Genomic DNA, 16714 nt, shown 5'->3' with positions numbered 1-16714 from the left:
GAGCTAAGAGCTTATATGGCACTTGTGACGAGGCGAGAAGAGCTAAGAGCCAAGAGATCATATGGTGTGAGCTCTAACAATATTCTATGAATCAATAGATTAATTAAAAAAGGAAAATAAGAGACTTAATGCCGGTCAGAATTTAAAATAAGAGCTCTGAGTCACGATGTCCTTCTAAATATCAAAACTCATTAAGATCCGATCACCCACTCGTAAGTTATAAATACCTAATTTTTTCTAATTTTTCCTTTCCCTTTAGCCCCCCAGATGGTCAAATCTGGGAAAACGACTTTATCAAGTCAAATTGTGCAGCTCCCTGACACGTCTACCAATTTTCATCGTCCTAGCACGTCCAGAAGCACCAAACTCGCCATATCTCTGAACCCCTCCCCCCAAATCCCCCAATGAGAGTGAATCCAGTACGATTCTGTCAATCACGTATCAAGGACATTTGTTTATTATATCCACCAAGCTTCATCCCGATTCCTCCACTCCAAGTGTTTTTCCAAGATTTCCCCCTCCAACTCCCCCCAATGTCAAAAGATCTGGTCGGGATTTGAAATAAGAGCTCTGAGACATGAGTTCCTTCTAAAAATCAAATTTCATTAAGATCCGATCATCTATTCGTAAGATAAAAATACCCAAATTTTCACGTTTTCCAAAAATTCCGGTTTCCCCCTCCAACTCCCCCCAATGTCACAGGATCTGGTCGGAATTTAAAATTAGAACTTTAAAGCACAAGATCCTTCTAAATATCAAATTTCATTAAGATGTGGTCACCCTTTCGTAAGTTACAAATACCTCAATTTTCAAAATTACCCCCCCCCCCTCAGTTCCACCAAAGAGAGCAGATCCGGTCCGGTTATGTCAGTCACGTATCTTAGACAGATTTCTATTCTTCCCATCCAGTTTCATCCTGATCTCACCGCTTTAAGTATTTTCTAAGATTTCCGGTCCCCCAACTGCCCCCCCCCAATTACGCTTGATCCGGTTAAGATTTAAAACAAGAGATCTGAGTTACGAGGTCCTTCTAAATATGAAGTTTCACGAAGATCCGATCACTCCTTCGTAAGTTAAAAATACGTCATTTTTTCTTATTTTTCAGAATTAACTCCCCCCCCCCCAATAGATCGGATCCGTTCCAATTATTTAAATCACGTATGTAAGACTTCTGATTATTTTCCCCACCGAGTTTCATCCCGATCCCTCCAATCTAAGCGTTTTCCATGATTTTAGGTTCCCCCACCCCAAACTTCCCCCAATGTCTCCAGATCCAGTCAGGATTTAAAATAATTGCTTTGAGACACGATATCCTTCTAAATATCAAATTTCATTGAGATCCGATCACCCGTTCGTAAGTTAAAAATACCTCATTTTTTCTATTTTTCAGAACTAACCCCTCCCCCAACTATCCCAAAGAGAGCGGATCCATTCCGTTTATGTCAATCATGTATCCAGGACTTGTGCTTATTTTTCCCATCAAGTTTCATCCCGATCCCTCCACTCTAAGTGTGTTCCAAGATTTTAGGTTTTCCCCCCTCCAACTCCCCCCAATGTCATCAGATCCGGTGGAGATTTAAAATAAGAGCTCTGAGTTACGATATCCTTCTAAATATCAAATTTCATTGAGATCCGATCACTCGTTCGTAAGTTAAAAATACGTCATTTTTTCTTATTTTTCAGAATTAACCTCCCCCCCCCCAATAGATCGGATCCGTTCCAATTATTTAAATCACGTATGTAAGACTTCTGATTATTTTCCCCACCAAGTTTCATCCCGATCCCTCCAATCTAAGCGTTTTCCATGATTTTAGGTTCCCCCACCCCAAACTTCCCCCAATGTCTCCAGATCCAGTCAGGATTTAAAATAATTGCTTTGAGACACGATATCCTTCTAAATATCAAATTTCATTGAGATCCGATCACCCGTTCGTAAGTTAAAAATACCTCATTTTTTCTATTTTTCAGAACTAACCCCTCCCCCAACTATCCCAAAGAGAGCGGATCCATTCCGTTTATGTCAATCATGTATCCAGGACTTGTGCTTATTTTTCCCATCAAGTTTCATCCCGATCCCTCCACTCTAAGTGTGTTCCAAGATTTTAGGTTTTCCCCCCTCCAACTCCCCCCAATGTCATCAGATCCGGTGGAGATTTAAAATAAGAGCTCTGAGTCACGATATCCTTCTAAATATCAAATTTCATTGAGATCCGATCACTCGTTCGTAAGTTAAAAATACCTCATTTTTTCTAAATTTTCAGAAATAACCCCCCCCCCCCAACTACCCCAAAGAGAGCGGATCCATTCCGTTTCATGTATCATGTATCTAGGACTTGTGTTTATTTTTCCCACCAAGTTTCATCCCGATCCCTCCACTCTCAGTGTTTTCCAAGTTTTAGGTTTCCCCCTCCCAACTCCCCCCCCCCCCCATTTTCCCCCGATCCGGTCAAGCTTTAAAATAAGAGCTCTAAGACACGATATCCTTCTAAACATCAAATTTCATTGAGATCGGATCACCCGTTCGTGAGTTAAAAATACCTCATTTTTCCTAATTTTTCAGAATTAAATCCAAGATTTTAGGTTTCCACCTCCTAACTCCCCCCCCCCCCAACGTCACCAGATCCAGTCGGGATTTAAAATAACAACTCTGAGACACGATATCCTTCCAAACATCTAATTTCATTAAGATCTGATCAACCGTTCGTAAGTTAAAAATACTTCAATTTTTCTTTTTTTTCCGAATTAACGGGCCTCCAAATCCCCCCCCCCAGATGGTCAAATGGGGAAAACGACTATTTCAAATTTAAGCTGGTCATTTCCCTGATACACCTGCCAAATTTCATCGTCCTAGCTTACCTCGAAGTGCCTAAAGTAGCAAAACCGGGACTGACAGACCGACAGACAGACCGACAGAATTGGCGATTGCTATATGTCACTTGGTTAATATCAAGTGCCATAATAAGAACCATAGCAAATTCTGGAAAATTTAGGATTTTGCGGGAGGGCCTGATTCCTTCCTCTGCGTGCGCTCCCTCTTTCGGCTGACAAAAACACCATAAGGACAATTATACATTCTTCTTTTTTAATTATGATTATCAATTTGATTTCTAACTAAGTCCTCAAACACTTCGTACAAACTATACAAATTCAACTATCCTTACCAATAAAATAAATTTGAGGATTAGCAACCGTATTTAGATGAATTTAGCTAAAAGTTTCGACAGTGCCATTTTTGTCAGTTTTGATTTTCAACTCACAAAAATGATAGAGGTAAACAGATCATAGTTAATAGTAAAAAGAGCAATAAAACGAAAAAAAAGTGAAGTACAGAAGTTTCATTTAAAACGTTTAACTAGTCGCATGCTATGACCTGAACCTATTAAATCAGATTTTTCAAATAATTTGCGATTTAACGTTTAACGTGTGTCAAAAATTCAATAATTTGTGACAGTTCTTTTTAAATATAAATAAAAAAAACAAGTTTTTTTAAATGAAAGTAAGGAGCGACATTAAAACTTAAAACGAACAGAAATTACTCCGTATATGAAAGGGGCTTTTCCTCCTCGACACCCCGCTCTTTTCGCTAAAGTTTTTTATTGTTTTAAAAAGTAGAGTTGCGAGAAAGAATCAAACTTTAGCGCAAGGAGCGGGGTGTCGAGGAGGAAAAGCCCCTTTCATATACGGAGTAATTTCTGTTCGTTTTAAGTTTTAATGTCGCTCCTTACTTTCATTTAAAAAAACTTGTTTTTTTTTTATTTAATTCTGAAAGTTTTTTTATTAATGCATGACTGATTTTGGCTCTCCGTACATAATTTATTAAATTGAAATTTGCATATTAATTCTTTTTTTGGCTAAATGGCTTTCTCTTAGTTTTGATCAGACGATTTTGAGAAATAAGGGGTGGGGAAGGAGGTCTTGTTGCCCTCCAATTTTTCGGTTACTTAAAAAGGCAACTAGATCTTTTATTTTTAACGAACGTTTTTATTAGTAAAAAAATACGTAACTTAAGAATTAACTTACGTAACAAACTTTTATATTCTTATATTTTTGATTATACATATGAGGGGGTTGGTCCCCTCGTTAATACCTCGCTCTTCACACTAAATCTTGTTTTATCCCAATTCTTTAAGAATGACCCCTGAATCAGAAAGGCCGTAGAATAAATAGTTGAAATTATTTAAAAAAATTTTAGCATAAAGAGTGAAGTGTTTATCTCCTCCTAAATACCTCGCTCTTTATGCTAAAGTATTTTTAGAACCCCTCATATGCGTAATAATCTCTGTTCTTTTTTAAGTTTTAGTGCTTCTCCTTACTTTCAATTGAAAAAACTTTTTCATGTTTATATTTTCATTTTTTTTTTTTAGTAATGCTAGAAAGTCCTGCGCCCTTTTCATTGAATTTCTCTTCCCCCATGAAATATTCCTCCAAGGAAAGATCCTCCCATATAGCCCCCTCCCCTGAACCCCACACCCAAACCAAAAAAATCCCCCTGATAACGTCGGTACACTTCCCAGTAACCATTACTGTATGTAAACATTGGTCAAAGTTTGTAACTTGCAGCCCCTCCCCCAGGGACTGTGGGGGGTAAGTCATCCCCAAAGACATAATTATTATGGTTTTCGACTATGCGGAACAAAATGGCTATCTCAAAATTTTGATCCGTTGACTTTGGGAAAAAAATGAGCGTGGGAGGGGGCCTAGGTGCCCTCCAATTTTTTTGGTCACTTAAAAAGGGCACTAGAACTTTTCATTTCCGTTAGAATGAGCCCTCTTGCAACACTCTAGGACCACTTGGTCGATACGATGACCCCTGGGGAAAAAAAAAACAAAAACAAATAAACACGCACCCGTGATTTGTCTTCTGGCAAAAAATACGAAATTCCACATTTTTGTAGATTAGACCTTGAAATTTTTCTATAGGGTTCTCTGATACGCTGAATGCGATGGTGTAATTTTCGTTAAGATCCTATGACTTTTAGGGGGTGTTACCCCTATTTTCCAAAATAAGGCAATTTTTCTCAGGCTCGTAACTTTTGATGACAATAACTAAACTTGATGAAACTTATATATTTGAAATCAGCATAAAAATCCGATTCTTTTGATATATCCTTTAGCATCGAAATTCCGTTTTTTAGAGTTTCGTTTACTATTGAGCCGGGTCGCTCCTTACTACAGTTCGTTACCACGAACTGTTTGAAAACAAAAGTCTTATCAAACGTCTCACCAAAACACACCTTTCGCAATTTTTTGTTTTTGTTTTAAATGGAACCCATGCTCTCCAATTTTGACGGTAACCTCGTCTCCTTGACGGTAACCTCATTCCTCGATAACTTCCTATTGAAAAAAGTGCTAATGGGCCTAAGATATTCTTTCAACTCCATGCTCTTTCAAGCTCAAAGAGGTTACCTGCTGTCCCCAAACTGAACAGCTGCTAGTTTGCAAACGTTATAGAAAATTGTCAATAAAGCCAAATATAATATAAGGCCACAAAGACTGGTAGCTTAAGCCAATACATCTAAAGTATAAGTGACATAGTTAGGGACAAGTGAAACTATCAGTTTTACTGATTCTGTCGGTCCACTTTTAACCTGTCTGAGTGCCACTTCACTACTTGTGACACTATTGTTTTGACCTTATTCTTCTATATTTGCAATTTAGATGGCTAGCACATGTTCTACGGATGAAGGATGACAGATTTTCAAAAATCGTCCTTTTTGGCAAACCATCAAAGGCGACACGAAAAGCAGGCCTCAAATAGGGAGGGACGAGGTCGTAAGGAAGTATTTAGGGGAAATTTAATTTTATTGAGGGTGTGGAATGACGGAGGCTTTGAATGAACTGGAATGAAGGAGGAGCGTGCGCAACTGTGTTGGCCTTAGTCAGCTTGGTGCTGCAATGAGTTGCCAGTAGTAGTAGTATTTCTAATTGATACTTATTAGTTCAACTACCCATCGATATGCTTCTTGTGGCGCTAGCATTTTTTTGTATCTAAAGACTCTAGAATGCAACAGATACCAAATAATACTATTTTAAGTTATCTCCGTGCGCCTTTGTTTGGGAGTAGAGCACACCTTATATACAAGCCAAAGAGGATGGGGTCTTAGAAGGTCATAACAGGATCTAAATACATCAAGAATGTACATACTGCTTACGGAGATCTAAGTCCCCTCGAGTTTGCCAATATAATTTAACCTCACTTGAAGTCCAGTAATATCGCTAAAGTTTATGCTCATCCCTATTTCCATTATTTTTTCCCCCCTAAGAACAGAGAGTATTGCCCCTTGGGGAACGGCTGCATTCTTACATGTAGTCAACTGACAATATTGGACAGGAAAACTCTTCTGTACCGCATAGAAACAAAAACAGATATTAGAAAAAAATAATATTTTAGGAAGTTATCATAATTTCAGTACTATTTCTAATATGAACACTGTATCTAAACACTTCCAGGAATTTGAAATCTAAATCTCTAGAAACTTGTCTTAAAACTGAGCCCATGGGATGACGATCAGGCCATTTAAGTGCATTTTCCTTTCTGTATACGACTGCGAATAAATACATTTATATTGAGTCAACAAGAATATCTAAATACTTCCGGGAATTTAAAATTTAAACATCTAGAAACTTCCCCAAAAGTAATGGAATGTGAACTTGCTTTTTAGACATATATCTCTTCAATAGGAAACAGATTTAACTACAGAAAGGAACCATGACAAATTTCTAAATTCTTTGATTTCACACAATGTCTCTTCACAATCTTCAAAATGCAGCCAATTATAAAGGAGAGATAATGATTGTCAAAGAAATGAAGGGGGTTCCGAGTAGGCCCAGAGAATACTACGCTGTTGTTAACTGACATTTATTGGATCATCTCTAGTTGTTGTTTCAGCGCCCCACTAGCGGCGAAAAAAACGAAGAGGGGAAAAAAAGACACATAACTGGCTCCCACACGAAAGTGATTTTCCTTTTTACACAAGATGGGGGACCGTAATTATTCAAAATTGGGATTTTAAAGCTACAGTGATGGCAAAGGTGCCATTTTCATTTCGATCCAACACCATTTTTGTGAGGAAGGCTATTTTTCGAAATATCGATAGACTTGTTTTCGCAACAAAATTTTACCATTAAGATTTATGGAAATAACAGTTAAAATTCCTGGATAATTTTAAAATGGCGATTCTTCCTGACTTTTTAAACGGCGTTTTAAAATTTTTGGTCCCTGTGGGCTAGAGTTCGTTCTTTACAAGGTTACGGCGAATGCCGCAACCGCGATATGCCGTTCAGTTTAATTCAATTATTTTAATTACAACTATTATATAGTACATATAATTAATCCAAGAGGCCTCCCGGAGAAAGAGAAAATGCAAATATGCGCATTTTGCAATTGTATTTTAATATGCGAATGTCTTACTAGTAAGTCTACAAAGTTTACAGTTTTAAAACCTTATAAGCAGGTTGGATGTTTTGTTTGAAAGTTGTTTCAAATCATTTCGCCTGTTCTTCACTCTTAGGCCCTAATCTGGTGAATATTGCAATTAAGAAAAGTCCAATTAACAAAAGTGAAATTAACAAAACGTCCAAATAACAAAAATTATAATCGATTCAAGTTGCAATAAACAAAAGTCCAATTAGTCAAATTAACAAAAAGTCCAATTAACAGAAATTATAATCGATTCAAGTTGAACGCTGTAACTTTACTGCAATTGTTGCAAGCACGGCTTATGCGTTAATCTTCGCGGAATTTGAGCAACGAAACATCCTATTCAGTTTTTTGATCGGTGGAACTACCTCCAACTTATTTTTCAGCTAAACAATAATCATATATAATATTATTTATATCATATATAAAATATCAATTTAGAGAACCTTTATCAAAATCCAGAGTATCCCAAAAATTGTTTAGCCACAACAGAAAGACTGGATTTATTATCTAGGAGTGTCGGCACGTGTTAATGATGTATTTGCTACAAAGGACACGGCCAATCTCCAAAAGGAAAACAAATTTACAAATTACATTTGGAGGTCACATTAAAGAGAAATGAAATATTATTTTCTTATGCACCCCATTCCTCAAGGGAAAAAATTCAAATGCGGAAGGGAACCATGATAAATTACTATTTTCTTTTGTGACGCACAACGTATCTTAGAAACGTCGCAATCTCACCACTAAAATGAAGAAGATAATGATCGTCATAAAAATCAAGGGGAATCAGTCCTAGCATGCAGAGATCTATCTACGACAGTTATTAATACGACAGACAATTATGAATTAAGACAAGAGAACCTATTTAAAAAAAAAAAAACATTTGGCTATGGTCTAATAGGCCAATCCTGGTTTAGAAGGAAGCGTCAATATATTATAATTTTGAGAAACCTGGTAAACATATCTGTTAAAACACTAAGATTCACTTGGGGGGGGGGGATCTTCAAGTATATTAGATAAGAACAGACATATGTCAATAAAAAGAGAGGATGAGAACTGGTTAATTTTCCACAGGTCCTCAAATTTTAAACTTCAAGAAAGAGATTTTAAAATTTCTATCGGAGATTACCCACTTTCACAAATCGTGTACACAGATAACGCATCACATATGGCAGAAATATGACATGAATTATTTCGTATTTGGGAGAACAGGTGGTGCTTAAAGGCGTAGAGTTGTTGGGGGAGAATGGGTAACCCCTGAATTATTTTCTCTACAGTTTCTGGGGAAAATTTTACGACTTTTCTGAGAGAACAGAAATACGCATGCTCCTCGCTAAGTTTTGAAGTGTCAAATGTAATATCAAAAAAACAATTACGATATTACGCTCTCCGGAGTATTTTCCTCTTCTTTTAGTTCCAAATGAGCAAAAATATGGAATTTCAACGCCCTGGGCTTAGGAAAATTTTGCCTATAGGGGCTTAAGGTTTTCAAGCTTCAGTCAAAGAACATCTTTTTTTACACAAAACATTATTTGTTTCTTAATTTTTCTTATTGTATTTAGCTTGATTATTTGATTTCATTTTCATTTAAATTTATCCTATTCATTCTTTCTCTAAGACACTTCAACTTACACTACAATAGGGGGATAAAGATCAGTAACCAATCATTACAGAAACAGGGAGGAAATACTTCCAAAAAGGGTCCAGAATTTAAAGTACCAAGGACATCAGAATGAAAACATTTCTTGCCACCTGGCTCCATTCAGATCTATCCCTACCTGAAAACCAAGATTGTCTATGATTTTTCCTTTGGTTGTTATGGAGTATTGACGGTCTGTTTAAAGGCAGTAAAAGTTTCACCAGCGTTTCCAAACCAAATTGTTAAAAGCAATATGCGGAAACTAATAGGGTATTTATCTTGCGGCTACCACCAGCCCCAGGGGGATTTATCTTTATACGTTACACTTGAACCTGTCATGTGTTCATCTCTGTCATCTAAATAGCAAGAACAAATTGTGACGAAGACCACACTGCCTTTACATCATAAACAACATGTAGAACAATAGGGAAATTTCGTAAAAGAAAGTGGAAAAACAACTTTTCGGACCTCTGTCTAAGGGCCGTCGTCAGAACGACACAAACAAAATATAAAAAAAGAAACTTATGTTAAAATGCCACCATTAAAACTAAAATTGTTTCTAAAAAGCTTAAACTTTTCATTGGTTTCCGAAGTGATACAATAAATTCAATATTTGCATTTTATGTGGTGCAAGTAAAGCAATAAAAGTGGTACTTTTAGATCAAATATTTGGAAGGGATAAATATGGCAAAAAATGATAATCAGTCTTTCCATATATATGCTTAAACAACTAATAAATTGAAGCTATGAACTATTTTAATAATAAACAAATTAATGTTTAGCCTAGAGTCTCGAATTATCCGTGATATATGCACCTTTTTCCACTTCCTATTTGCTAACAAGATGTTAGAATTAGCCTATATTTTGCTCATCCAATCACTGCATTTTTGCCCAGTTTACTACCAATTAATCGCTCTGTTTTCCTTATGCTGCAGCAATCGGAAAAGTTCACTTTCAAGAGCGAAAAGTTCACTTTCAAGAGATCTTATGATGATACATTTTTTTCTGCCCAACCTATCTATCACAAACAGCTTTGCATTCAAAGTCCGCTCAGTCATCGAAATCTTTCTTCGCTGAGAACTCGCCCGGAAAGCGAGAAAATCCGCTCAATACTGGCAGACCCGTGTGTAATGGTCAAAGCATTTTTTACGACTTCAACCAAGTTTGGATATTTCCCTCCCAGAACCACGTTGTTCCACTTGTCCTCGATCCATCCTGGCTCCGGTGAAGGTCCGGATAACAGGGCTAGCCTAAACTTGTAAACTAGCATATCCATTTGCGTCATGATGGGTAACTTTCTGGCAAAATATAATAAACTCTGAGTAGAAACTGAGGCTTTGAAACTTATTGGAATGGAGAAAAGCCAGCGCTTTCAACAACTGCAAAAATTACCACCGAGTGTTTGCTAAAGGACATATCTTGCAGACGCAGAATAATGCTTCTGAGCACGCTGCGTGAAGGAGCGTTTTAAAAGATAGTCGACAATCTCGTCAATCACAACTGTCAGTAGCAGTGGCACTAGGTTCTTTTCATCTTAAAATGGCTGAAGCGTTAGTTCACCCCTAAGTTCTTCGGTCGCTTCAAGTTCTAAAACTCGTCCAGCCAATGTCAAGACCAGCAGATTCAGCTCCGTATAGAGTTCATGCACTAGGGACTCTTCCCATTGAAACTCCTTGGTAAAACGAGTGAAGAGGTTCGAGCTATCAAACACAAACTGACACTATGCTTTCATGGTTAATTGTTTGATTATCCAGATGATCTCTTTGTATACAGTTTATTTCATCAGACGGCGGTTTCTTTGGAATATAGACAACGAAGCACTCAGAAAGAGCTAACATCTGTTCCCTTAGCCTCAAAGCGGAAGGTCCTATTGTTAACCATCTGCTAAGTATGTGTTTCAAAAAGCGGGATTTAGGAACGCCAGTTTTCTCTTGAGTCTTCCTGTAGTCTTCTTGTCTGGCCGGCCAGCCACTAAAAGAGTGATACTCTTTGATGATCAGATCGGAACAATTCTCACCGATTTCCTGCAATCTCTTCTGAAAAGCGTTGGGTACAAAATGGATCTTGTAGGTACCAATATCAAGAAGACCTTCGCTAACTGTTAATTCACTTTTTTCGCTATAAATCAGTCGGAAAAGTGTGTTGTTCACGTTCGGACCGTCACAAATTAATGCTAGTAGTTTAGAGTTATATAAACCGCTCTCATCGATCGTTCTGGCTATTTCTGACTTCAGCTGTGGCATGTCCAATAAACGCAGCTTTCAGATGTCTTTCTACCACTCGCTCCATCTTTTCGGACCAGAATCAGATCCCCATTTGAAGCTATTTCTTACTTTCTGAGTTAGTGGTTTCGTCAAACTCGACACCATAATAACTGTTGCCGCCTTCAAGAAGGGTCATCTTCAGAAAATGGGGTCCAAGAGCTTCGGTTAAAAAATAAGCAAACTTAGTTTGCCCGAAGGAGGATTTTTGACCACTGTATCTTTGAACATTTTTCCAAGTACATCCGCTATTCCGTCTGCGGATTTCCCAAAATAGTCATACTCAATCATATTCAGAGCCCGTAATTTCTGTAACTGTTGTTTCACCACGTACTGGATGAGCACCTAAGTACATGGACAGTTTTGCCGGTTCACCGCTCTCCATGGAAGATGCTGCCGAGAGACGAAGCTGATTCGGTGTAAGCTTTATGGTAACATTCTTCTTATGTTCAGCAGTTCTGGGGTGCTGCAATAAAGCGTTGGAGTCTTTATGACAGACAATTTATGTATTGCAGATAGAATAGTAGAAAGAGAACAGATCTGCTGGAACGGCTCTACACCACTCTTTCATTTGGTGCCCCGTCATATTTTCCTCTTCCAACCAAGTCTCCTTGAATTTGCACTTTCCCATTCTTTTTCAAACTGAAACTTCAAACCCTAAACCTTAAGAAAGAAAGGAAGATAGCAGAAGTATATAAAGGCTATTACCAGAAGTGCATTCAAATAAAAAAGGCCGCTGGGAAGTAGTTAAATAGTTTGAGAAATGTACGTAAGCTCAAAATCATGCAAGAAACCTGGTTTTAACACTACCTCCTACGTAATTTGTACTTGGAGCTATTCCCTTATTTTTTTTTCTCTCTGTGTGTAACAGTGACACCCAGAAAAGAGTTTTTGAAGTAATTAACAAAGCCAACAGGACCCTGTCGCCTCCTACACTCCAGAGGCAAAGGGGGTCACTCCTTTCCGTTACTAATCTATCTGCTCAGTCCAGAAAGTAACACTGTAGCCTAAATAACAACAAATATTGTCGTTCTTAGACAAGCAAAACCAGGTTCCAAGAGTCCCAATCGAAACAAAAATACCGAGAACCGTATACTCACAGGTATTGGTAGCCTTCAGGGTACGGAGCTTTAAACCTAAGCAAGAAAATGGACTTTCGAGACCTTTATCAATTCAAGGGACCTATAGGGACCTTCACTTGATTTTAGGGACTTTTGAGGACTTTAGGGACTTTTTGTCAGACCTGCTATCATGACGTGGATTATCCCCCACCCCCTCATGCATTCATTGTTTACCTTAAAATATAATTTCAGTTTCTTAGAAATAATATACATAATTTTCCCATTATTTTAACAACGATACTTTGAAAATTAATGGGTTAAATTAAGCTTTATTTGTAGTAATACATTGAGTTTTAATTTCATTGAAATTTAATTTCATTAAAAACGTCTTATTTTTAACTGTAGTTCTAATCGAGGTGTTCCAAGGACAAAAGATAAATAAAAACAACTCCAATTACAAAGTAATTGAAGGTATTCTATTTTAATAAATTTTCAGTAAACAAAAATTTAAACATTAATTTATAAAACGGAGGTAAAACTGAACAGAATTGCACCCACATGCTTAGGGTCATTCTGTTATTTATGGTAGGAAATAACAGCCACTCCTGTTCCATAGACGATTCATAAATTGTTTTTAGATACATAAACTGTTCTAATAAAAACAACCTTTCAAAAGTTTTTCAATAAAACTTACCAAATTCCTTCATTCTAGTTAGGTTATGCATTTCTTTCTCGGCCCACATGTGAATGAACTTGCGAGGGTTCTGGAAAGAAAACTACAAATTTTAGAATTATGAAGGAACACATGCTATGGCAAAAATAAGGCTTGTGACATATTTATAATATAGTAACACTGCTTGTGACAAACTAAATACCAAAAAAGGTGTTCACATCTTAACAAACTTCCAAAGATATCTAAAATTGCAAAGATGTCTAAATATATACAAACATATAGGCATACCTTGCAGAAATGAATTCTTCCACTTATTCAGCTTTACTGAAACCTATCTCAGACTTTTTTTCACTTTGGCCAAAGAAAACTAAAATATGTTCACTAGTAGACAGCAGCAAAAAAAAACGTATTTAATTTCTGTGTTAATTTCTGTACTGATTTCTAAAATTTCGGAGCTCTATTTAATTCTCCATGCCAAATCAATGTTTCAAAAAAAAAAAAAGAATAAAATTGTAAGAATCGAGACCTCACTCTCTATCCATAACTGAAGACGGCGTTGATTTTTTTTTTTTGCACTGATTAAATAATTGTATTTGTAGCTATGTTTAATTGCATGTCGTTATTGTTTCTATTAGTTCTGAGATTTCTTTTTGTCTCTTTCATAAAAAAAAGGTTTTCCGCACATTTAGCTGAAACGAATTTCAACTTTTCTGCATTTCGTAGGGTAATACAGACTTTCTCATTTTTTTTCCTTCCGTTTTGCATAGATTTGGATAATGAATACTTCTATGTGTTTTCTAGTTTCGCCTTTAAACACGTCACAATAATTTGGAGGAAATATAAGGGAAAGGTTATTACCACTAAATCAGACAACAAAACCAATTTTCGTATTCTGTAATATAATACATTCAGTAATTGACATTTTATTAGCCAATAACTGTGTATGTTCTGTGATTCCATTACTGGTTTCCATATAACCCTCCTATAAAATTCATATATTCATTCATACTTAATTATTCAATATCAGTGAATTTTCTCTGTGACTTTATTATTTGGTCCCTGAATCCTATTTGCTTAAAGGATATTCGTGATAGTTTTGGGATGTATAAATTGCATTACGTTTTTTCAGGGGGGGGGGGGTAAGACCGCTGAGGGATATAAATATTTGTACGTGTGCAGGCCAGCTTAGAGCTATGAACAGGCCCGGGGCAAAATACTTCTTCCCCTTCCCATTTGATATCCCCAAATATAAAGAATTTTTTGCAAAAGAAAACTTTACTAACGTTTTTGTTGTTTCTCAAACATAGCGGTTTATCCTTTTTTCTGAATTAAAACACTACGGTGTAATCACTATTACTTAATGACATTCACAGAAATTTATATTTTTGGTTTCTTGAATTTTAATACCAATCGCTTCCAGTTTAACAACACCTCAGTCCTCTTTTCTTTAATCCCTGGATTTGTTCGTAGGCTATATACAAAATTTTTGAATTTTGATGGCTAGTGTTATTCCTTGTGCTGATTTCTCACCAATAGTCCACAATATCACAATGACATTTTCACAGTCTTGCAGGGAACAATATTTATAGGCTCACAATGCCAAATGAAATCAGTTTGAAAAAAAGGAAAACATTTTTGTATATTGTTTAGGGCTATATCCAGGCATAGCAGGGCAGGGGAGGGGTTGCTGGAATGCAGTTAAACTAGAAGAGATTCTAAAAATATGTTATTTCAGTACTTACAGATAAACTGCACTGTTACCAATTATGGACACAAGAAGCAGATGTTTCACGCACAAATTCAGTTGTAATTTTTTCGAATTCTTATTTCTGAGTTCTTTATTTAACAATAAATTTCATAAACAAAAGAAAAAAAACTTCAAGACAATCCCCCCATAATGCTCTATGGCTGGGAAAGAACAGTTATCTTGAATAACATCTGATACAGTAAAACTAAAATTAAAAAACGTTTTTTTTTTTCTTTCATTGAGGATGTAATTTTTTTGAGTTCTCACTTCTGAGTTCTTATTTAACAATAAATTTCATAAACAAAAGAAAAAAAAACTTCAAGACAATCCCCCCATAAGGCTCTATGGCCGGGAAAAATCAGTTATCTTGATTAACATCTGATACAGTAAAGCTAAAATTTAAAAACCGTTTTTTTTTCTTTCAGTGAGGATGTAATTTTTTTTTAGTTCTGACTTCTGAGTTCTTTATTTAACAATAAATTTCATAACCAAAAGAAAAAATACTTAAAAGACAATCACCCCCATAATGCTTTATGGCTGGGAAAGAACAGTTATCTTGAATAATATCTAATACAGTAAAGCTAAAATACTATACTGACAATATCTCTTATTTGATTTAAGGATTGCCCTGAAAGATTTCCATTTCTATGCTTTGGTTAGTGCACTCGGGTTAATATTAATCAAAGCTGGAAGCTCTCCACCAAATTCTTTGAGATTTTCTTTTCTATAAAAAAAATTCTTCAAAGCTAGCCACAAAAAGATTTACTTAGGGAACAAATTGATATTTTCGGACTTGGCCTTCTTTTGTTAGGTCAGCAAGTAATCAAGTTCCGGAAATATAATATAGAAAAAGTAAAGAGAATGATGATACAATACGGGTAAGTTCTGAGTTCAGTTTACTGAATGAAAAATCAATGAATTTTAATTTTTACTGAAAAAAGACAATGTCACCAGTGGAGTAAAAAATAAGAAAAAAGTTTGACACTTATAATCACAAACAAAGAAATCAATACTAAGGTAAATGGACCAGTAATGAGAGGCATAAAACATAAACAAACGAAAACAATACTAGGTAACTAACAAAAGAGAGCTTGTTACCGAGGTGTTTGTCACTATTTAAACTTTTACAAAACCTCTCAGTTCTTTTTCATACAACGTAAACGGATTGGGAAGTTTATTCTTTTCTAAAAAAAAAAAAATAATGTAACAAGTCGTAAAAAAAAGTCTAATCTACTTATTATCAGCTTTTAACAAGGCTGGATTAGTTACTAAATATTTATTCAGGTCAAACCTTGAATAAGTGACTGGTTTTCCTGTAGTACCAGAGTAGGATTCATCTAAACAAGTTTTTAAACTGAAAGTAAGGAGCAACGTTAAAACTTAAAACGAACAGAAATTATTACATATATGAAGGGAGTCGCCGCCTCCTCAATAACTTGCCTTTTTACGCTGAAGTTCAAGTTTTTACCCAGTTAACTGCCAGTTAATGGCAGTGTTTGTGTTCTGAAATTTTCAGAACACAATTTTGAAAACATCAGGAAATTTTGAGTTTCTAGAGCTCCATGATGGTATATTTTTTCGCTCATTTTCTACAAATTTTTGGCACATATTCCTTATTTTCAAAGCTAAATGTTAAAACTCCATACTTGTAGATCTTTTTCATTTAAATTGAGATCTCAGTTTTTCCTAATTTATCTAAGACGTAAAGAGTTGTGCAAGTTTCCGATTAACCAATTTAAAAAGAATCAGATTTCAGTTTCACTGCCCTTAGGTCTTTCAGAAAAAATGATGTTAGAATTGAAAGCACAATAGAATGGAATAGGCAGCGCAAATAAAGAGCAATGTGGCCCGTAGCGCAGCCTAAGTAAAGAGCAATGTGGGCACAATGTATTTTTTTTGTCTAGTTTTTC

The 16714-nt window shown here is 36.1% G+C and overlaps 1 protein-coding gene across 2 annotated transcripts in view; it reads right to left on the bottom strand.

Annotated features, from left to right (window-relative positions):
- Positions 1-16714, bottom strand: part of LOC136031771 (serine/threonine-protein kinase RIO3-like) — a 149093-nt gene that overhangs the window by 77417 nt on the left and 54962 nt on the right. For both annotated transcript variants that reach the window (XM_065711524.1, XM_065711525.1), the window contains exon 8: positions 13079-13148. In XM_065711524.1, coding sequence (XP_065567596.1) covers positions 13079-13148 — 70 coding nt within the window. The remainder of the gene's footprint in view (positions 1-13078; positions 13149-16714) is intronic.

This window comes from Artemia franciscana, chromosome 10 (genome assembly GCF_032884065.1).
Source record: "Artemia franciscana chromosome 10, ASM3288406v1, whole genome shotgun sequence".
NCBI classification, from domain to species: domain Eukaryota; kingdom Metazoa; phylum Arthropoda; class Branchiopoda; order Anostraca; family Artemiidae; genus Artemia; species Artemia franciscana.
This window is presented reverse-complemented; position numbering and strand designations above follow the sequence as displayed.